The sequence below is a fragment of the Lichenostomus cassidix genome, chromosome Z, assembly GCF_008360975.1.
Source record: "Lichenostomus cassidix isolate B80296 chromosome Z, HeHo_3.0, whole genome shotgun sequence".
NCBI classification, from domain to species: Eukaryota; Metazoa; Chordata; class Aves; order Passeriformes; family Meliphagidae; genus Lichenostomus; species Lichenostomus cassidix.
The window spans coordinates 5,028,273-5,050,295 of record NC_139511.1 but is presented as its reverse complement, the minus strand read 5'-3'; the positions used below and the strand labels follow the sequence as shown (position 1 = coordinate 5,050,295).

The following is a 22,023-nucleotide window of genomic DNA, read 5'->3' as shown; positions in this document are numbered from 1 at the left end:
ACGATGCCCTTGCACTAGGGATTCTTCCCAGATAAATGAGCCCCAAACTTGGCAAACACAGGCTCACACCCTACATGTTCACTAAAGGGGGGTGACTTTTTCATTCCCTCTTCTTTTAGAAATTTTGCTTCACCCAGAATAATTAAATAACTAAATTTTAATTAAATAAATTCAATTCAATAAACCTCTCCTTGTCAGCCATACAACAACATTCAAAGCTATCAGTCCACCTCCTTTCGTTGACATCCAATGGAGTTACCTGATGCCTTTCAGACATGGATCTCCTGATCTCCCTCAGTTTCCGCAGAACCACGTCAGGATGCCATATCGGTAATTCCTCTTCCTCACATCCATGCCATGGGGAGCTGCAGGCTGTTGCTGCTGGACTTGTCCTGGAAGGGCCTGGAGGCAGCTCGGAACTCTCAGGCGAGGCAGCACTGAGATGCTGCCATGAGGCAGCTGTGCAGCAGGAGAAGAGGAAGGAAGAAAGGAAGCAAAGGGAAGACTGGGTCAGTATTGCTCCGCGGCTATGTTTCCTTTGGCAGCAACTGTACTTCCACCAGGGAAAAGCTAAGATCCTTCCAAGAAGGGTGAGCAAGAACAGCAACCAAATATATTCTGTGGGTTTCAAACAACCAATTCCTGGTCTATTTAGCTCTCCACTGTTCTTTCAACTGTCTCAGAAAACTGTCCCTGTGCAATTCCTTGGCAGGAGGCAGCTGCCAGAACCCCAACTGCCAGATCCCCAACTGCCAGGGGTTTTCCCCTCAGCTCCAAAGGGACACGAGGCTCCCTCCAGCTGGCCCTGAGCACGACCGAGCCCTCGGCACTCACACGCACTCACGGAGAGCTCGCCAAGCGTGCCCGTGGCCGGGCAAGGAGCAGCGGCAGCCACGGCGCGGGGCTGGGCCAGCTGCAGGCCGAGCGGGCCAGGCTGCTGTGAGCGCAGCCCCGGCGGGACTGTCCCGCAGCCCCCGGCAGCCCGGGGAGCACGGCACGGCACGGCACGGCACGGCACGGCACGGCACGGCACGGCACGGCACGGCACGGGGGCACAGCTGCCTTGCCCAAGGACAGACAGCCCCTGGGCCGGCCGGGGCAGCTGCGCTGAGCAGCCCCAGCACGGGCAGCGCCCACGGCCAAAGCCCGCGCCACCCTCGGCCAAAGCCCGCAGCTCCCAGCCCCGTGCTCTCACCGGCGCTGGGGAGATGCCCGGCGGGGCCGGCCGGCAGCGGCCGCTCCCTGTGCAGCAGGTGGAAGCTGCACGGAGGGCGCCTGAAGCCGCCCGGCCCGGCAGCCGCTTGGCGCCGCCGCTTCTTGACCTCCCTCCGCCGCTTGACGCGCAGCAGGAGCTGGGGGCGGTCCCGGCGAAACCTGGGGTTGCTGTAGTGGAGCCAGGCGCCGGCATCGCCCTGCAGCTTGCGAAAGCCGTAGCGATACAGCTGTCGCACGAAGCTGGCGAAGCGCGTGGCTCGGAAGGTGTGCGGGGCAGGCCCCTGGGCGCCGGCCGGGCTGAGCAGCTCCCGCTCGAAGAGCGAGCGGTCGATGAGCAGCCCCCGGGCCAGGCTGTCCCAGCGCACGGAGCGGACGCGGGGGCTGTTCACCAGGTGCCACAGCTTGGCGGGGAAGGTGCGGGGGCTGAGCCCGGGGGGCAGAGGGGACTCGTCCATGTCGATCGCCGCTCGCAGACTGTGGCAGCAACGCCTCAGCGCAACGGCCCCGGCGCGGGCAGGACTTGGCGGGGACAAGCGACACGAGCCAGAGAGAGGCACAGCGCGGGCACAGCGCGGGCACAGCGAGTGTGCAGAGATGCAGCTCTGTGAGATCTCTGCCAGCCACCACCGCTCCCCGTAGATGGTCTCCATCCTGGTGCACATCCACATCTGCAGCACATTTCTTCGCTGACGGAAAAGTTGTGCCCAGACCTCAGGCAGGACACCGCCGACAGCTCGGGCTGGTGTCTCCTGAGGAGAAGAGGGATGGGGCGGCACAGGGGGATGGGGACTGTTCCTGTCCTGGCCACCTGGAGCTCTCCCTGCCTGGCTGGTGGCCGCTGGCAGCTGCTCAGGGGCTGTGATGACTATCTCCAGATAGTCACCTGCATCATCAGAAAACCTGACAGTCTCTATTGCTCCTCTGCACAGTGGGCACACGGGATTTATGTGTGTCCACGGCAGGATGCAGCCCCGGCAGAAACGGTGGCCACAAGGAAGAGCAGAAGCCACGTCAGCAAAGGTGTCCTGGCAGATGGCACAGTTGCCACCTGTCTCTGTGGCCATATTTGGCCTCTGCAGCATGTTGGGGAGGGCTGAGGATCAGGAGCTGTTCTCCTTCGCTGGGGTCACACCCTGCAGGAGAGGGGAGGAAGGAGAAGGACACCCTCCCACCTCCCTACAGCCCTGTCACCTGCCCCACGTCCAACGCAGGGGACGTTTCCCTTCAGTGCTGCAAGCACACGCAGTGCCCGGCTGCCCCAGGCAGGCAGGGCTGGGCAAACACTGCTGGTTGCTCTGGGTCTGGCACTGGCACCTGCCAAGAACAGGCACCACTCAGCACCACAGAAACCTGGCTCGATCCTCCACACCTCGCAGTCGCGCTCGGTAGGAGTTCAGAACGGAGCCAGCCTGGCCCTGGCTCTGCCCACGCCCATATATAAGCAGTGAGGGCTGAGATGTCACAATCCAGCACTCGGTGATGTCACAGTCTGCTTCTCACTGACATCATCCTTCATCATGAGGTGATGTCACAATGTTCCTGCCTGTGCACATTGTCAGGAGAATGAATAAAATATTTTTATTCTTGTTTTCAGCATTGACATTCTGATTTTGCTCTCCCTTGTACACCTGCATCATGTGTACATGTAGAGCTGCTCCTGACCACAGCCAAGGTTTTCTCTGAGAAGGAGTGGGCTGTACTTATATTTGCATATATGTATACATTTCTACAGCAATATAGTTATATTGATGTAGTCAGAGGTATCTGGGTATTTAGAATAGTAGATTGCTATCTGTAGATTTGTAAATAGCAGTATTTTATATATTTTTTTCTTTATGTATTGTATCCTATATATAATTACACTTATGCCTGCATTTTTATTTTGTTATTCTTTAAGAGTATACAGCTATATGTAAATATGTATAGAGTTGTATAGTTTTATGATTGAATGTATTTAGTTCTAGGTGTAGGGTTATTTACACAGGTATATTTGTTTTTTGTAGTTGTATTTAGACTCTGTGGAGGTAACTATTTGTATTAAATTGGTTTTGTAAAAATGATATTTGTATATTAATTAATTAGCATTGTGTTCGTAGGAATTTGTAAGAAATTTAATTTTGTAACTCAAGACTTACCTAATTTTGTGTATTTGTGCATCAGAAGTGCAAGTGTAACAATCTTCAATAAATTTCATTTTTAAACTGAAATAAGCATTTTGTTTTTAAAAGCAATGAGCAGATGTAAACACGATGATGTTGCAGGATTTTGGCAGTGAGCTAAGGGGACTGGGGGAAATTCTCCAGCCATGCCCAGCAGCTTCCCCAGTCTCAGTCAGGCTGGCAGTGAAACCGCAGATTTGGGATGGCAGCAGAGCCACACGCTGGGGAATAACTCGCTGCAAAGGCCTGCTGAGCAAACGGGACTCCACTGAGCGGAGAGCTCCAAGCAGGAGCCACCCGGGGAGGAGAAATCCCCAGCCCATCCCACCAGGAGTTCTTTAGGAAGCGCTCCAGGTGTCCCTCTGAATGTCATCCTGGAGACCAAAACCAGGCAGGGATCCTGGGACAGCTCCACTGCCTCTGGCAGCACTTGGGCCAAGGATGTGGAGATGGAGGGGAAGGGAAGGTTTGGGAAGGGAAGGGAAGGGAAGGTTTGGGAAGGGAAGGTTTGGGAAGGTTTGGGAAGGTTTGGGAAGGTTTGGGAAGGTTTGGGAAGGGAAGGGAAGGGAAGGGAAGGGAAGGGAAGGGAAGGTTTGGAAGGGAGGCTTTGGGAAGGAAGGAAGCTTTGGGAAGGTTTGGGAAGGAAGGGAAGGAAGGAAGGGAAGGTTTGGGAAGGAAGGAAGGGAAGGAAGGGAAGGGAAGGTTTGGGAAGGAAGCTTTGGGAAGCTTTGGGAAGGGAAGGTTTGGGAAGGGGAAGGTTTGGGAAGGGAAGGTTTGGGAAGGTTTGGGAAGGGAAGGTTTGGGAAGGGAAGGTTTGGGAAGGGAAGGTTTGGGAAGGGAAGGGAAGGGAAGGGAAGGGAAGGGAAGGGAAGGGAAGGGAAGGGAAGGGAAGGTTTGGGAAGGGAAGGTTTGGGAAGGGAAGGGAAGGTTTGGGAAGGGAAGGGAAGGGAAACTGAGGGAACGGTCCTTTTAACCCTTCATTTAGGAAAAAAAGTAAATAATTGGTTGTTTTTCCCTCACACAATCTCTGCATGGTGCTTCCTCAGCCTCCTGGTGCCTTTGCCCTTCCCCTCATGCCCCACCGTGGCACCCATGTCCTGTGGGGCACAGCCTGAGGCTGAGGGCCATGGCAGCAGCACCTCTTCCCACAGGAAATCTTCTGCAGCTGCACAGCCCCAGGACAGCAGATGGCAAAGGCAGAGAGGGCAGCAGGGGCAGCTGGTCTTGTCACAGGATGATTTATCAATGCTCCATGTCTCTGCATGGGCTCTTGTCCCATTAGAGAGTCAACAACCTGTCCCGTTCCACTATGGGGACCTGCAGAGATTTCTTTTAAAACAGATGGTCTAGGATGAAATTAGTCTACAGAGACAATGTTGTACCTGTTTATTGGTAACAGAAAAAAGGGAGCTGCCCTGCTAAAGAGGACTAGAAAAGACAGAAAAGGAGGAAGGAAAATGGAAAATCATGGGGGAAGAGAGAGAGAGGGGAGGCAGAGAGGAAAAGCAGGCGTTACCCCCAGAGGGTCGGGGAGTGCTGTCGCACCCAAGCAGCAGAGGCTGTGGGCACTGCCAGCCGGGAGCCTGTGCAGCTCCACAGGCACAGCTCCCGCGGCCACGGGCGGCCGGACACGTGGTGAGTGGGGATCGGGCAGGAGCTGCAGGACCCTGCACAGGGCATGGTGGGGATGGCGGCGAGGCCTGATCGGAGGCAGGCAGGGCTGGACTCAGGTGGCTCGGGCAGCAAGGCAGGGACGAAGCAGACAGGGCGTCGGTCAGGGACACGGGGAGGCAGGGCAGACGTGAGGGCGAGCAAGGGCCAGCGAGAGCAGAAGAGCCAAAAGGCAGCCTGGGGCCAGGGCAAAAAGGGCAAAAACCAGCCTAGGGCCAGGGCAAGAAGCAGACCTTGGCACCGCAGCATTTCCCAGGTACAGCTGTGGCTCTCCAGGGCTTTGCTGGGACAGCTTCCCCCAGCTGAGGTGCAGATCTGGATGAGGGGGAAAGGATTTGGGTATCTGGTGATGTCTTCCTTCATCACTAGAGGCAACCTGACGTAGTAATGATGAGGTGCTTTGCTTAGCTTATCCACTTCTGATTTTTTATTGCACTTTTGCTTTATAGTAAATGACATTATTCCTTCAGCTGGTGTTTGCATCTGTGTCTCCCACCCACCATCAAATCAAAAACACTGCCAGTTGAGCACAAGACCTGAGAGTCTTCCCACCTTTTCTTTTGAAAGAGGAGAAGATCACTGATCTGCACAAAAAGAAACAACCCTTCTCACACCTCCCTCCTGGGGTTCCCTGCAGCATGACCCAGGCAGGGGCTGCTGCTCCTGTCTGAAATCTCCCCTGCTGCCTCTCTGCCAGCCCACCTCTGCGAGAACACTCCCGATGGCCACCTCCTCAAACAAAATTGCCACTTTCCAGCTTCCTCTTCTGCAGGCAGGTGAGAAAAGTATCCACTCCCAGCTCCTTGCTCCATCAAATGTTTTCAGCAGCAACAACCCTGAAATATCAACCTCCTTCCTTAACCTGGACACTGGGAGCTCACACAAAGATGCCTTTTGTCCAAGGATATCCACAGAAGACCTTGGGGATGGAACAGTTTGAAATCCAACTCCTTCCAAGTTTAAACCTCCCTTTACCAAATGGATGCACACAAACCTATCCGAAAGGGAAAGCAGGACAGAAAGAGAAACTCCTCTCGCACAACAGCAAACTCTGGGCTTCCTTCTGTTCCAGCTGGAGAGTGAAGGCCATGGGATACTCCTGAGTTTGGGAAGGAATCCTGGGAAATGGCCGGATTTGGAAGGGCAGTAGAGGGAAGTTCACCAAAGAGAAGGAAAAGATTCTCTGGAAGCAAAACATTTTGGCAATATCTGTGGAGGAAAGAAAAAATATGTATTCGAAGCATTTGAAAAAGTTCCCAGATGGAAATTTCTGCCCACAGAACAATCCCTCAGTCTCCTTGGTCTCTCAGGAAGCTCATGAATGAACCTGCAAGGCTTGGATATACATCACTGGTGTCTATCTGCCAGAGCAAAACAGCTGCCCAACAAGACTTCAAGTGAGCACAGGACAAACCTTCCCCCTCCACCTCCCAACACCAACTCAGAGGAGTCTCTTTCCATTGCAAGATCTACTCTGTGAGCAGTCTGCATCGACAAGACTTGGCTGCAGGAGGGGTTTGCACTGTTACTCTCCCCAGATGGGGGAAGGGGTTTGCACTGTTGCTCTCCCCAGATGGGGGAAGACAGGAAGACAAGAAATGATTCCTGAGGAAAGAAATAGGCAAAGCCTCTTGTGGAGACACCAGTGTGAGCTGACTCCAACTGGAAGCCATTCATCCCTTGGCTAAAGCAACATCCATCCTAGGGGCAGCATTTCAGCTTTGATGAGCATGCTGACAAAACTGCTGCCCCTTGCTGACAGGCAGGGATGAGGAGAAAGAACCAGCCAGCTGGCTGGAAAAGAGGCCAAAAGAATGTCTTCAAGGGTCTCCTCTTCATCCTTTCGGCAGGCAAGACAGAGCAATGTCCTTTCCTTTTGTCGCCAAAGGTGACCCGGGGATGAGATGCAGCGAGGGGAGAGAGGTCGCCACTGCTGCCAGCGGCCTTGCAAGGGACTTTGCCCGCCCCGCCGTGCCCGGCCAGCGCCCCGGGAGCTCCACGGCCGCGCTGTGCCCGCGCTGTGCCTCTCTCTGGCTCGTGTCGCTTGTCCCCGCCAAGTCCTGCCCGCGCCGGGGCCGTTGCGCTGAGGCGTTGCTGCCACAGTCTGCGAGCGGCGATCGACATGGACGAGTCCCCTCTGCCCCCCGGGCTCAGCCCCCGCACCTTCCCCGCCAAGCTGTGGCACCTGGTGAACAGCCCCCGCGTCCGCTCCGTGCGCTGGGACAGCCTGGCCCGGGGGCTGCTCATCGACCGCTCGCTCTTCGAGCGGGAGCTGCTCAGCCCGGCCGGCGCCCCCGGGCTGGGCGGCGAGGGGGCGGCGGCGGCACCGGATACCTTCAAAGCCACGCACTTCAGCAGCTTCGTGCGCCAGCTAAATCTATATGGCTTCCACAAGGTGGCGAGCGAGGGCGGCAGCTGGCTCCACTTCAGGAATCCAATCTTTCGCCGCGACCGCCCCGACCTCCTGCTCCGCATCGAGCGCCGGAGCAAGGCCAGCCAAGGAGGTGCGGCAAGGAGGTGCACCAAGGAGGTGCGCAGCCGCTTGCAGCAGCTCCGCGGGGCCGGTAAGACGGGCTGGCAGCGAGGGTGGCGCGGGCTTTGGCCGTGGGCACTGCCCGTGCTGGGGCTGCTCAGCGCAGCTGCCCCGGCCGGCCCAGGGGCTGTCTGTCCTTGGGCAAGGCAGCTGTGCCGTGCCGTGCCGTGCCGTGCCGTGCCGTGCCGTGCCGTGCCGTGCCGTGCCGTGCCGTGCCGTGCCCCCCGGGCTGCCGGGGGCTGCGGGACAGTCCCGCCGGGGCTGCGCTCACAGCAGCCTGGCCCGCTCGGCCTGCAGCTGGCCCAGCCCCGCGCCGTGGCTGCCGCTGCTCCTTGCCCGGCCATGGGCACGCTTGGCGAGCTCTCCGTGATTGCATGTGAGTGCCGAGGGCTCGATGGTGGCCAGGCCCAGCTGGAGGGAGCCTCGTGTCCCTTTGGAGCTGAGGGGGAAAGAGCTGGCAGTTGGGATTCTGGCAGTTGCCTCCTGCCAAGGAACTGCAGCGGGACAGTTTTCCCAGGCAGTTGAACGAATAGGGGAGAGCTAATCAGACAGGAAATTGGTTGTTGCAAAGCCACAGAACATGTGGGAATTTTTTTCTTCTTACCCTGCTTGGGAGGATCTGAGCTTTTCTCTTTGCTGATAGAAGTGCAGTTGCTGCCAAGGGAAACGTAGCTGAGAAGCAATAGTGACCCAGTCTTCCCTTTGCTTCCTTTCTTCTACATTGCTACTCAGCTCCCTCATGCCAGGACCTCAGTGCTGCCTCACCTGAGGATGCAGAGCTGCCTCCAGGCCCTTCCAGGCGACGACGTGCAGGTGCTGAAGAGTCTGAGGCTTCCCCAGCGCCTGCCAAGAAAGCTTTTCACACCTCCGGACATCAGGGGGATTCATTGGGTGAATCAATCAGACGCAAATTTCATCTCAAGCGTCTCACCATTCCACTGGTCCGCATGGACCTCAAACGCCACCCTGAGCTCATGGTTCGCCTGACTCGCATAGACCATCCGAGTGCTTCCAGGGCCCTTCCAGAGAGCAGCAGCTGCAGATCTTCAGAGCAGCACCTGCCAGCCTTCAGCCCATCAGGTAGGGAAACAATTTGTACCCTTGCTGTTCCAACAGCTCCTGGCAAGAAACCGTTTGAAGTATTTTTTTGCAGTGCTCTGTCATGGGCAGATATCAAGTGAGAATCAGGTAGAAAAGTGTCAAGTTGACAAGGAAAAGGAACCTTGAATGCAAAAGAATTCTCGGTCTCCTTTTCCTGTCCCTTGTTCCAATTCGGTGCATCTCCTGGTCATTTTCAAGGCAGCCTTTCTGCTGAGGTGCAAGTGTAAGGCAAAAAATCGTGGCTGACAAGTGTTCAGTGTTAGGCGAGCTCCCCTCTGTCTTTGAATGAAGCCAAACTGGGACGGTGGTAGAATATTCCAGATTTTTAAGGCTGTGTGTTGTGCCCATCAGGCCGTGCCATTTCAATGAGCTCTGTGTGTTTGCAGAACAATTGCACCTGCAGAATATGGCCTCAGCCACAACGTTGCTTTTTAGCATAAAAATCACAGTTGAATTTCAGTGTTTGCCTGAAGATCTGGTCTTGTCCAAGGTGAATCCACTCTGTGGGTGTGATGTGAATATCATCTGTTGGGATGAGAAACTCAAGCAGCCACCTGCACAAGCTAATGGGCATGTAGGAAAGGTTATGATTATGAAGTTTTTGTGTCCCTTTGGAGCAGAGGGGAAAAGACCTACTTGTTGGGTTTCTTGACTGTCCCTGCCAAGGAACTGCCAGGGAACAGTTTTCCCAGGTGGTTAAATGAATAGGTGAGACCTAAATAGACAGGGGATTGGTTTTTGAAAAGCCCCAGGACATGTGGAGATTTTTTTCTTCCAAGGCCAGCTTGGGAGGAGCTGAGCTTTTCTCTTTGCTGATAGAAGTACAGTTGCTGCCACGGGAAACGAAGCCCAGGAGCGATAGTGACCCAATCTTCTGTTTCTTCCTTTCTTCTTCCCTCATTGCTACTCAGCTCCCTCATGCCAGGACCTCAGAGCTGCCTCACCTGAGGATTCAGAGCTGCCTCCAGGCCCTTCCAGCACGAGTGCAAGTGCTCAAGAGTCTGTGGCTTTCCCAGCACCTGCCAAGGAAGTGTTTTTCACCGCTGGACATCTGGGGGATTCATCAGACGAACCAGAATCACGCCAATTTCAATGCCAGCCTGAGCTCACCATTCCGCCAATCCCCACAGACCATCCGAGCGCTTCCAGGGCCATTCTAGAGAGCAGCAGCTGCACATCTTCAGAGCAGCACTTGCCATCCTACAGCCCATCAGGTATGGAAAGAAATTCCACCCTTGCTTTTCCAACAGCTCCTGCCAACAGACCTTTTAATGTATTTTTCTGCCGTGCTCTGTCATGTGTAGATGTAAAGTGAGAATCAGAGAGAAATTGTCAAGTTGACCAGGAAGGGGCACCTTGAGAACAAAAATAATCTCTGTCTGGATCGCCTGTCCTTCCTCCAGATTTGGAGGATGTTCTGGGGGTTTTCCAGACAGCCTCTCTGCAGGGGAGAAAGACAGATGCAAAAAACATTTTCCCACAACTGCTCAGTGTCTGTTGAGGTCCCTTCTTGCCTTGAATAAAGCCAAACTCGGATGCTGATGGGATATTGCAGAGTTTCAAGATAGTCTCTCAGGCAAAGAAGTTGATTACATTTCAATGAGCTCTGTGTGTCCCCAGAAGAGTTGCAGCTGCAGAATATGGCCACAGCCACAAGTTTGCTTTTCTGCAATACAATCCCAGTTTAATTTTAGCCTTCTGTGTCTGCAGCTCTGTGCTCTTCCAAGGGGGATCCACTTTCTGTGCTTGGTTGTGATGAGAAACTCCAAAGCAGCCCAATCCACAAGCTGATGGGGAGATGGAAAAGGCTGTGATTACAAAGTATTAATGTGTGTCTGTAGATCAGTTTTACAGTCCATACTTTAACCGCAATACCCATCAGTTAGAATAAATACTTTTTACGAGGAAGAAATCAATCCTCCAATCCCCTGGGAAGTTGGAATACATTTCTGGCATTGAGTTTGCTGTGTACTTCCTTTGGTGCTTTATCCAAGGCAGCAGTAGAGAGAGCTCTGTGTGCCAAGCTCTGTTCTGGAGCCTGACCCAAGTGTTTGGATTCTTGCAGCCACAGTGGGCAGTTCAGCCCCTGATGCTCTGACTGGCAGTGCTGGTTGTGCAGCATGGACGGCCTCCAGCTGGCCATGGAATGAGCCTGAGGAAGAGGAATTGCCACCGCTGACTCTGGACCTGGTGCTTGAGACACTGCAGGAGATGCTTTCCCGCTCCCCACCTGAAAGGTCTCCCTTTGCTCAGGTAACTGCATTGGAAAGGGATGAAAAGGGCTGGACTGAGAGCTTTTGAAAGTTGTTGCATGGCTGAGAAGGAAAGGCTTCTTGAACTGAGCTGTGAATGGACAGGGAGGGATTTGCTTGGTAAAGCAAGATTTGCAAAGGAAGAGGGAAGGAAATAGGGGTTCATCCTTAGTGAGGACGAGAGGTGTTGGCCAAGTTTGGGTGCTCCTTTCTCCTTTTCCTGGGAAGAGTCCCTAGTGCATGGGCATCACTCCTGGTGATGCTTTGTAGGTTCTAACAAGCTTAGCTTGATATGAAATAGAAGAGTGTTTGGAGAATTGCCCCTGAAGGCAAAGCCTCCTGAGCAGGGAGGGGCATGTTAGAGGAGCCTGTGTTACAGCACCAGCTGTGGGCTGTGCCTCCTTTTGGCTGGAAGGCCAAGGCAGAGCCAGGGCTGGGCTGCAGCTGCTGCTGCTGTGTGAGCCCTGCCGTGCGTGTAGGCGCTGCCAGAGCCGTGTGAGGGGATGTGCTGCAGCTGCAGCTTTCTTGTGCTCTCAGCAGCCTCCAGTCAAGGTTCTGTATGGGAAATCCTCAGCTGGGCAAACTGGCCAGTCTTGCTCTTTGGGTTCCGGAGCTCAGGCACCTTCCTCTTGGGCATCTCTGTGCCAGGAGATGTGTGTTCCCATCCACTCCTGGCAAAGCTGCAGCCTGGATGAGGCTGTTGTGCTCAGGGCTGTGGAGGGAGGAGCACATCCCTGTGCCAGGAGCTGGCAGGACTCCTTCCTTAGTGCCCATGTCATGTGTTCAGTGTCGGCCCCACGTTCAACCTTGTCAGCTTTGGCAGCTTCTGGACTGGGTTTGAGAAGTCAATCTTCTCCACTGCCTTTGGGGGCCAGACCTCCTTGTTAGGAGCAAGAGATGAAAGTGAGTGAGCCCTGGAGCCTTTAGGGAGCAGATGTGTTGGTTCTGAGGCCCTGTGAGTTGTGAATTGGAGGGAAGGACAATGTTGGTGCTGCACATGAAATGGTTAAGGACTCCTTGAAGCCCAGGGGCTTCTGCTGTGTTGAAGTGCAATTCAATCAGGGACCATTAGTCCTTGTGTTTGACAGATTCCCTCTTTCACATAGGAATCTACTTTCTCTTAACTCTTGCCTCTTTCCAGTCTTGCCTTAAGTGTTCAGTGTCTGTATTGGCACAGGCATTTTTGCATATTATTACACAGCTTTGCCAAAGGATTCCTCTATTTCATATAATATGCAGACCCATTGCCTTCTCTAGATTTACTATTGAGGAGAGGCAGATTCAAGGCTGGGAATGGGATTTTTTGGAATTGTCCATATTGTATAGCCAAGAGTGATGGCTTCTTGTCTTCTGTAAACTCACACATGCCAGTTCTCAGAAACATTTTCTTCCTCAAGAGAAAGAAATATTGCAGGCTCTGAACTACTGTATCCCTGCAGAAAACAGTGAGTGATCTTTGGGTTTTCTTTCTTTCTGGATTTCTTTTAAGGGGAGCACTGGTGTCGCTCCTGAGTCTTCAGGAGGGGAGCCTGAGAACATGGCTGCAGCAGAGAGAGCTTTGCCTGGCACCGTGAGCCATGGGAACAGTTCCCTGGAGCCCGAGGAGCTTGGTAAGGAGAGAGCCCACATTGGTTGAGAGAGGTCTGAGATGGCTGCTGTGAGCCTGCCTGTGGCAGGAAGGGAGATCAGAGGAGTTGAGTTCTTGTCTGCAGGCTTGGTGCTTCCTGGTGCCTTGAGTTCCAACAGGGCACTGGCACAGCCTCCCCGGTGGAGCCCTGCCCTCCACACTTCTCTGGCGGCACTGACCCTGAGTCGTGTGGTGTGGCAAGAGAGCAGTGAATAAAGCTGACCTTCTGGCACTTGTGTCACCAAGCTGAGTGTCCCAGTTTCCAGCTGAAGTCTGTGGATAGGTTTGCTGCAGGGTGGCAGTGCTCTGGAGGCAATGCTGAGTGACTCTTGAAGTAACTGTGTAAAACGCCACAAAAAGCCAGAGTAGAAGGCTGAGCTTTGTGTCTGAAAGCATTAAATCAGTGTAGTACAGGTCTGGTGACAGCTGTAGTGAGACACATTAAAAATACAAATGGTAGAACCTCTGAGGCCAAACAAATCACAGAACACAAATGCAGTAGCTAAAGTCAAAATTTAATTTCCTCAGATTAGCGAGAACTAATAGGAGAGAGAGCACTTTGGATCTGCATTCTCGAGCAAAGCTGGTGCAGCCTGCAGGCCTCGTAGGGAGCTCTTTCCCTGCCAGCTCTTCATCCCAGAGCTGCTGGTCGAGTTGGAGGAGCTGTTGCTCACTGCAGAGGGCACTTTTTAGATGCCAGGGACCAGTGCTAGTTTGTAACTCAGCTCACATCACCCTTCAGCTTCAGCCATTTCAGTGAGGACTGAGGTGTCTCTGTGAGCACAGAGAAAGACCAAGGCTGGGTTCTTTGTGTGAGCTGGGACTGTGTGTGTTTCAAGCTCTCCTGGGTGCCATTTTCACTGCGGGTGCTGTCTTTATTGGGATACTTGTGAAGTTTAGAAAACTTGGAAGGATCCCTCTTCTGTAAAGAGGAGGCCTCAAATTCCCATGTGAGAGTTTGCCTTTCAGGCAATCTTTTACAATCTTTGACAGAAGTACAATTCCTTCCAAAGGGAAACATTCATGAAGGCAAGATATTGACTCAGTGTTCCCTTTGCTTCACAGACATCCATCTGATCTACCTCGCCAGGAGGGCTGCCCTGCGTAGGACACGGAGACCAAGGGAGAGCCTGTGAAGATCAGACAGGTGGGATCCCTCTGTATATATTACATTTATAGATGTTTACTGTTACATTCTTTTATCTGTGTAGTTTTATTTATAGATTTATAGAGTTGTGTTTATATGTGCATATAGTTAAAAATCTGTATAGTTTGATTTTTATCCATTTACATATATATAATTATAGATGTGATTGTATTTATATATTATATAATTTATATAAATCTACATAATTTATATAAGTCTATAAGTATATGTAGTTAGATTCATAGATTTTCACAGATACAATTATATGTATGTGCAGTAACATTTATATATATAAAGTTATGTTTTGAAATGTGCATAGTTAGAGGTATAGGGATATTTATGTTCTTGGATTGATATTTGTGTAGGCCTAGCTTGCATTTTAACCTCTTTCCCTGCTCTGCTTCCTATTTCATCTTTTGCTTTCCCCCTGTGTCCCCTCTGTCCCCTCTTCCCGTGCTGGGTCCGAGCTGGCGGCCGGCCCGGGCGGAGCAGCAGTTCCAGGTGTCCCCAGGTGTCCCTAGAGCAGTGAGAGCAGCTGGTGTCCCCTGAGGAGCTGCTGAAGGATGGTGAGACTGAGGGGCTGAGGGGCTGAGGAGAGGTGACACTGAAGGGACAGTGAGCTTGAGGTGCTGGTGGGGCTGAGGGGACTGTGGGGCTGAGGGGTGTGGGGGAGGAAAGGGGAATGGTGGAGCTGTGGGTTCAGGGTGAGCTGCAGGGGATGGTGGGGGCTGAGGGGACAGGGAAGTGGCACAGGCTGAGGGGGGTGGCAGGTCTAAGGGGACTCGATGTGTCAGAATGGACTGTGGGGGTCTGAAGGAACTGGGGGGGCTGTGGGTTTGCTGAGGGGATGGCAGGGCTGAGGGGATGGAGGGAGCCAGCAGGGAGCTCAGAGGGGTCCAGGACTGCTGCTCTGCCAGGCCTTGGAACCAATTTCAGAGCCTCCACTTTTTCCACAGCTGCCCTGAAAGTCCTCGAGAACATCGGAGAGTGACAAGAGCCATCAGGGAGAAGCTGAAGGCCACCAGCAAGAGCAGTGAACAGGGAGCTGCTGCTGCTGCCCCCCGAGAGCCTGGGTGAGGCCACAGGGCCGGTGAGGCAGGCTGGGCTGAGGGTGGCGCGGGCTTTGGCCGTGGGCACTGCCCGTGCTGGGGCTGCTCAGCGCAGCTGCCCGGCTGGCCCAGGGGCTGTCTGTCCTTGGGCAAGGCAGCTGTGCTGTGCCGTGCCGTGCCGTGCCGTGCCGTGCCGTGCCGTGCCGTGCCGTGCCGTGCCGTGCCCCCCGGGCTGCCGGGGGCTGCGGGACAGTCCCGCCGGGGCTGCGCTCACAGCAGCCTGGCCCGCTCGGCCTGCAGCTTTTTCTTTCTCACCCTGCTGGGGAGGCTCTGAGATTTTCTCTTCCCTCACACAAGTGCAGGTGCTGCCCAGGGCAACATCCTGATACTGACTCAGTGTTCCCTTTGCTTCCCAGATGTTCCATCTGCTGTCCCTGTCCAGAAGGGCTGCGCTGCATGGGAGGAAGAGACAGAGGGAGAACATGTGAAGATGGGGCTTCTGAAATCCCTCCACATATATTTATAGATTTATATAATTATGTATAAATACATGGATATTTAGATAGGTAGATTGATGTTTGTATAGGTATATTTCTATTTCTATTTATTGATGTCTGGTTTTTATTTTGTGTCTGTGCTAAGTTTTAATAATATAATATAATATAATATAATATAACATAACATAACATAACATAACATGACATAACATAATATAATATAATACAATATATATCTATTATGTAATAAATTAGTTTTTTTACACTAAAGTTGATATGTGAATATTTTTTGATTGTGTGGTTTTAGAAATCTGTAATAAATTTAAATCTTTATCTTATTTGATATTTGTGTATTTATGTATCAAGTGTAACAATCTTCAATAAATTAAATTTTTTATCTGAAATAAGCATTAAGTTGTGTTTTTCAAAACAATGAGCAGATGTAAACACGGTGATGCTGCAGGATTTTGGCAGTGAGCGAAGGGGACTGGGGGAAATTCTCCAGCCATGCCCAGCAGCTTCCCCAGTCTCAGTCAGGCTGGCAGTGAAACCGCAGATTTGGGATGGCAGCAGAGCCACACGCTGGGGAATAACTCACTGCAAAGGCCTGCTGAGCAAACGGGACTCCACTGAGCGGAGAGCTCCAAGCAGGAGCCACCCGGGGAGGAGAAATCATATACAATGAAACAGAGGGAGAAAATGTGGCAAAACAGATGTGAGGATACTCTGGGCGTGTGATAAAATGCTCTAAATCAGTGCTGTCTAGGTACATCGTCAGCAAAAATGATTTGTTAATAACTTAACACCATCCATGAAGGACGAATGACACTTTCCCCTTGTTTTGGATTTGCAACATGTCCTTATTCCTGAGAAGTTTTGCCCTTCAGCACCTCCAACACTCACATTAAATAAAAAGCTTAGGTACTACCCATTGTCACCATGAATGAAAACAGCCCTGCCCTGGTGACAGCCTTTGCAAAGTCTTCCCTCCTCCTGTCCCCACATCTCACAAACAGAACCATCCCCTTCCTGCCCAAAGTGAGCCTGAGGTGAGTGAGGGCTTCAGGAACTCAGGAGGCTGCAATACCACCACAGGTAGGAAGGTTTTGGAAAGCTTTTTATGAAGCATCAGTAAACTCTGGATTTGCCAGTCTTCCCCTGGAATATTGTTTTACTCATGAATGATCTTGGAGGACACTCTGCCACCAGCTCAGACAGAGCTGCCTCCAGACCCCTCCAGGACAAGTCCTACATCGACAGCCTCCAGCTGTGCATGGAATGGATGTGAAGAAAAGGAATTGCCGATATGGCATCCTGATGTGGTTCTGCAAAAACTGAGAGAGATCAGGAGATCCGTGTCTGAAAGGGATCATGTAGCTCTATTGGATGGCAATGAAAGGGGCTGGACTGAGAGCTTTGAATGTTGTTGTATGGCTGAGAAGGAAAGGCTACTTGAATTGAATTTATTTAATTATTATTTAATTATTTAATTATTTAATTCTTCTTGCTAATGTAGGAATTGTAAAAGAACTGGGAATGAAAAATTCTCCTTCCCTAGTGAGGACGAGAGGTGTTGGCCAAGTTTGGGTGCTCCTTTCTCCTTTTCCTGGGAAGAATCCCTAGTGCAGGGGCATCACTCCTGGTGATGCTTTGTAGGTTCTAACAAGCTTTGCTTGATGGGAAATAAGAGTGTTTGGAGAATTGCCACTGAAGGCAAAGTCTCCCCAGCAGGGAGGGGCATGCGAGAGGAGCCTGTGTTACAGCACCAGCTGTGGGCTGTGCCTCCTTTTGGCTGGAAGGCCAAGGCAGAGCCAGGGCTGGGCTGCAGCTGCTGCTGCTGTGTGAGCCCTGCCGTGCGTGTAGGCGCTGCCAGAGCCGTGTGAGGGGATGTGCTGCAGCTGCAGCTTTCTTGTGCTCTCAGCAGCCTCCAGTCAAGTGTGTATCTGGGAAATCCTCAGCTGGGCAAACTGGCCAGTCTTGCTCTCCATGTTCCAGAGCTTTTTCATGTTCCTCTTGGACATCTCTGTGGGAAGAAATGTGTGTTCCCATCCAGTGGTGGCAAAGCTGCAGCCTGGATGAGGCTGTTGTGCTCAGGGCAGTGGAGGGAGGAGCACATCCCTGTGCCAGGAGCTGGCAGGACTCTTTCCTTAGTGCCCACGTCATGTGTTGAGTGTCGGCCTCACGTTCACCCTTGTCAGCTTTGACTGCTTCTGGACTGGGTTTGAGAAGTCAGTCTTCTCTGCCGTTGAAGGTATTTGGGAGCCAGACTTCCTTGGTGGGAACAAGGGATGAAGTGAGTGAGCCATGGAGTTGTTGAACCAGATATTTTGTGTAATTGGTGAAAAGGGTTTATTTCTTTCTGGTTTTCTTTTAAGGGGAACCCTGGTGTCACCCCAGAGCCTTCAGGAGGGGAGCCTGAGAACAAGGATCCAGCAGAGAGAGCTTTGCCTGGCACCGTGAGCCATGGGAACAGTTCCCTGGAGCCTGAGGAGCTTGGTAAGGAGAGAGCCCAGCTTGGTTTTGAGAGGTCTGAGGTGGCTGCTGTGAGCCTGCCTCTGGCAGGAAGGGAGATCAGAGGAGTTGAGTTCTTGTCTGCAGGCTTGGTGCTTCCTGGTGCCTTGAGCTCAACCAGGGCACTGGCACAGCCTCCCCGCTGGAGCCCTGCCCTGCACGCTTCTCTGGTGGCACTGACCCTGAGTCCTGGGGTGTGGCAAGAGAGCAGTGAATAAAGCTGACCTTCTGGCACTTGTGTCACCAACTCAGATGTCCCAGTTTCAGCTTCAGCCATTTCAGTAAAGACTGAGGGCTCTCTGTCGGCACAGAGAAAGAACAAGGCTGGGTTCTTTGTGTGAGGTAGGACTGTCTGTGTTTCAAGCTCTCCTTGGTGCTGTTTGCACTGTGAGTGCTGACCCTTTATTGGGATACCTCAATACTTTACACAGAGTGGAAAACTTGGAAGAATCCCTGTTCTTTAAAGAGCAGGCTTCTAATACCCAAGTGACAGTCTGCGTTTCAGGCCGTATTTAACAGTCCCTGATAGAAGTACAATTGCTGCCAAAGGGAAATGTGCACAAGAGCCAATATTGACTTAGTGTTCCCTTTGGTTCCCAGACACTCGTGTCCTATCGACCTCTCCAGAAGGGCTGCCCTGTGTGGGAGGAAGAGACAAAGGGGGAGCCTATGAGCAACAGGCAGGTGCAAGCTCTCTGTGTGTAGTTACAGTTATAGATGTGAATCATTTGTATTTATACGTTTATATAGTCATATTTATAGATCTGTACAGAAAAATTTATATATGTAGTTGTAGATGTGAATAGTTATGTTTTTATATATGTAATTATAGAACTGCATACTTGCATTTTTACATGTTTTGATACATTTTTATATATATAGTTATATTTAAAAATGGGCATACTTATACACTTAGAGGTATATGGGGGTCTAGATACATAGATTGGTATTTGTATAGTTATAAGCTCCTTTTTAACCTCTTTCTCTATTCCGCTTCCTTTTTTTGATCTCTTGATGGTTCTGTTTGTGAGATGTTGTGTGCTTTCTGTCTGTGTCCCTGTTGGAGGGTAGGATTTTTTAGTTTTGTGTTTGTTCTCTTCGGGAATTTTCATCCCATCTGTTGCTAAGACACCTTAACTCTCAGTACTTAAGAGAGACAAAAGAAGCTACCAAACTCAGGGGAGGAGGGCACCTGGCTGCACTCCTCCTATCCCAGAGTTTCTCTGGGGGGAGGAGAAATACCACAAGGAACTGGGCTAACAGATTTGGGGGCAGCTCCTTGCTCTCTTGCTTCCAGGGCACCAAAGGAGACAGCTGAGCTTCCGCAGCTAGGAGAGGATTCTCTGTCATTGCTGGAGTCCAGCATCTGCATTTCTTCCTTACTGAGTGAGCTTTCATTGTGCAAGAGCAGCCATTTGAACTGGGACTCCCCAGATTTGACTGGGGAGGACTTTCACCATCCCCTCAGGTGCCTAGGGAAACCCGCAAGAGTCCGGCTGCGGCTCCTTAACTCTGCGACTTTCCAGCCGCTGACTTGGATTGCTTTTCCACTACGCTGCTCATGCCCCGCGTGCCCAGACACACCGCAGCTGCTGCCTCAACTGCAGAGCTGCTGCCACCATTGCTGGCTCGCCTGGGTGAGCCAGTCCTGCCACTCCAGCTTGCTGCTCTGAGCTCCCTGCTGCGCGCTGTCCTGTTGTCCAGCCCATCCTGCCGTCCAGCCCATCCTGCCGTCCAGCCCATCCTGCCATCCAGCCATCCTGCTGTCCAGCCCATCCTGCCGTCCAGCCCATCCTGCCGTCCAGCCATCCTGCTGTCCAGCCATCCTGCTGTCCAGCCCATCCGCCATTATCCACATGACACACCGAACTGACCTCGCGCCACAGCGCCCCCTGCAGCTGCGCGGAGTCATCGCGCCTGCCCTGCCCGAGGGGCGTGCAACAGCGCCCCTGCCGGCTGTGACCAGAACTGCACCAAATGGGAAAGTGCCTGGCAGCCCAGAGAAAGCTGCCACCAGATTTCTGGTTTTGTTTGTTGTTGCTACTGTTGTTGCTTGTTTTCTTCGTTATAGATACTAGTAAAGAACTGCTATTCATTTTCCCATATCTTTGCCTGAAAGCCCTTGATTCCCAAGTTATAAGAATTCGGAGGGAAGGGAGATCAAATTCTCTATTCTTAGAGAGGTTTCTGCCTTTCTTAACAGACACCTGTCTTTCAAACCAAGACAGTCCCCTCTGTCCCCTGTTCTTGTGCTGGTTCTGAGCTGGCAGTCAGACTGGGCAGAGCGGCAGTTCCAGCCTTTTGTGTCCGTGGAACACTGGGAGCTTCAGGTGTACGCTCCCATATGCTGTGAGCTATTGCTACTTAGGAGTCCCTAAGGTAGTGAAAACTGGTAACAGTTCAGCATATGTCTCACAATCAATGAAAACCTTTTTTTTGCTTAACTGGCATACCTCATTCCTCAGCAGGTCAAGCTATTTTGGAACACACACATGCTCTTTTAAAGAATATGCTTCTTAAACAAGAAAGGGGGAATCCCCTTGGCATAACACTTCAGGAAAAATTGGACAAAGCAACATTTGTTTTAAATTTCTTAAATATTTCCAGATTTGATAACAAAACAGCAAGTGAAAGATGGTTTTGCTGTGATACTTTAACAGATTCTCAACCACTTGCTTATTATAAAGATTTGCAGAGTGGACAATGGTGAGACCCTGTGCCTTTGCTGACATGGGAACATGGTTATGGTTGTGTTTCTCTGTCTACAGGAGCTCATTGGCTACCTGTAAAGGACATCAAACCTGCTGCAAAAGAAGACTTGAAAGCATCACAATTTTTGTTTGGTAATCAATTACAATGGGTTTAGGCACAACATACGTAGCCTTTTTTGTCATCCTCAGCGGATTCTTGAGGATGGTGAATGAGGCATGGGTCTCACAACCAAGGACCAATGTTTGGCTCATATTAACTAAAGCAATTAACCAATCTATTAACCTTTATATATCTATGACCCATCTTAGTGATCCATTTCAGACATGTCTGGTTGGCATTCCTTTGACGAAGGATGAATGGAGCAAGTTACACAATCAAACAGTTACACACGATTGTCCAACTCCAGGTAAGCATAGATCATCATGGTGTTTGGGATCATGGCAATCTAATCTGTGGGATGGTACCTGGGCAGTGCTAATGGAGGCATGAGATAAGTAAGTGACTTCCCTGCTCTCTCACTGCAGCCTCAAGAGCTGGATGTGCTAGGCTCTATAAAAGCTCCTATATGTTTTTATCTCAATTATGCTAACAGTCCAAACACAGACAACACAGAAGTTGACATAAGTGGCACTGGCATTTACCGTAATGCCTCTGCCTGGTGTAATCTTACTACTCCCTCACAAGTCACCACAAAAAATCAATGCAATAAGTCTGCCTGACAGCATATTTCTAGTATGTGGTAACAGCACATTCCAGGTAAAGCAGTGGGAGGTCCATGCACTTTGGTAGTTTAACCATGCTTCATCCCGGTCTCGAAACACTGACTAATTGGACACTACGATGATAGCTAAATAAACATGATAATGAGTCATTTGGCCGTGATTGTGACTCTGAGGTCAAATTCTGGAATCCTACCAAAAGATTTTTTAGTTCTTTAGTCATCTCTGTTGTGCATGCCTTGAACATAATTAATAAACTAGGCTGCTAGCTTGCAAAGGAAAGCACTACTAGTGATGCTTTAACAGGATTGTTAACAGATGTCGGTTCTGTTCATCATGCTACACTGCGAAACAGAGCAGCGACGGACTTTTTATTGTTAGCCCAGGGATACAGATGTAAAGACTTCGATGGAATGTGCCGTATGAACCTGAGTGACCATTCAGAATCTATTCACAGAAGTATCCAGGAATTGAAGGAACTGTCTGGAGAACTGCAGCAAAACCAGGGATGGGATCCTTTCAGCTTGTTTTCTTGGCTGGGAAGTTTCCGTTTTGGACCTTGGATTAAACATGTAGTTGCCATAGCAATAATGGGACTTATAGCACTTTTGATGATCACACTGTGTTTGCCATGTATCTTTTCTTGTATTTAACAGTTTGTCAATCAAAATGTAAAGCAGGTAATGTTAATGTATACACACACTGTAATGGCTTTGCAACGCTTAATAAATAAAAAAGAGGGAGATGTAGGGCAAGGAAATAAAGGAAGCTTAGTAAAAGGAGAACAAAGACTGCTTGGTTAAATAAAGGAAGCTTATTCTGCCGAGCTA

The 22,023-nt window shown here is 51.2% G+C and overlaps 1 protein-coding gene, 3 long non-coding RNA genes and 1 pseudogene across 6 annotated transcripts in view; 4 read left to right on the top strand and 1 right to left on the bottom strand.

Annotated features, from left to right (window-relative positions):
- The window catches only part of LOC146424278 (uncharacterized), a 60,666-nt gene extending 60,204 nt beyond the window's left edge, over positions 1 to 462 (bottom strand). For 2 of the 3 annotated variants that reach the window (XR_014847038.1, XR_014847039.1), the window contains exon 1: positions 260 to 461. This is a non-coding gene — a long non-coding RNA (uncharacterized LOC146424278). Of the gene's footprint in view, positions 1 to 259 lie in introns of all 3 variants that reach the window. The other variant, XR_014847037.1, reaches the window with a different exon arrangement.
- LOC146424275 (uncharacterized) overlaps positions 1 to 15,384 on the top strand; it is a 45,912-nt gene extending 30,528 nt beyond the window's left edge. The window contains exon 3 of the long non-coding RNA XR_014847049.1: positions 15,171 to 15,384. This is a non-coding gene — a long non-coding RNA (uncharacterized LOC146424275). The remainder of the gene's footprint in view (positions 1 to 15,170) is intronic.
- On the top strand, positions 7,109 to 8,250 carry LOC146424277 (heat shock factor protein 5 pseudogene; annotated as a pseudogene).
- Positions 8,320 to 13,796, top strand: LOC146424276 (uncharacterized). The gene is made up of 5 exons (XM_085043404.1): positions 8,320 to 8,658; positions 9,591 to 9,893; positions 10,745 to 10,932; positions 12,421 to 12,541; positions 13,624 to 13,796. Exons 1-5 carry the CDS (start codon positions 8,526 to 8,528, stop codon positions 13,692 to 13,694), a joined length of 816 nt encoding a protein of 271 aa, XP_084899530.1. The 5' UTR covers positions 8,320 to 8,525; the 3' UTR covers positions 13,695 to 13,796.
- A 1,166-nt stretch (positions 15,385 to 16,550) lies between the features above and the next one.
- Positions 16,551 to 21,707, top strand: LOC146424274 (uncharacterized). Its single transcript, XR_014846706.1, has 3 exons — positions 16,551 to 16,624; positions 17,627 to 20,880; positions 21,575 to 21,707. It is a non-coding gene; the product is annotated as an uncharacterized LOC146424274 (long non-coding RNA).
- The last annotated feature ends 316 nt before the right edge of the window (positions 21,708 to 22,023 follow it).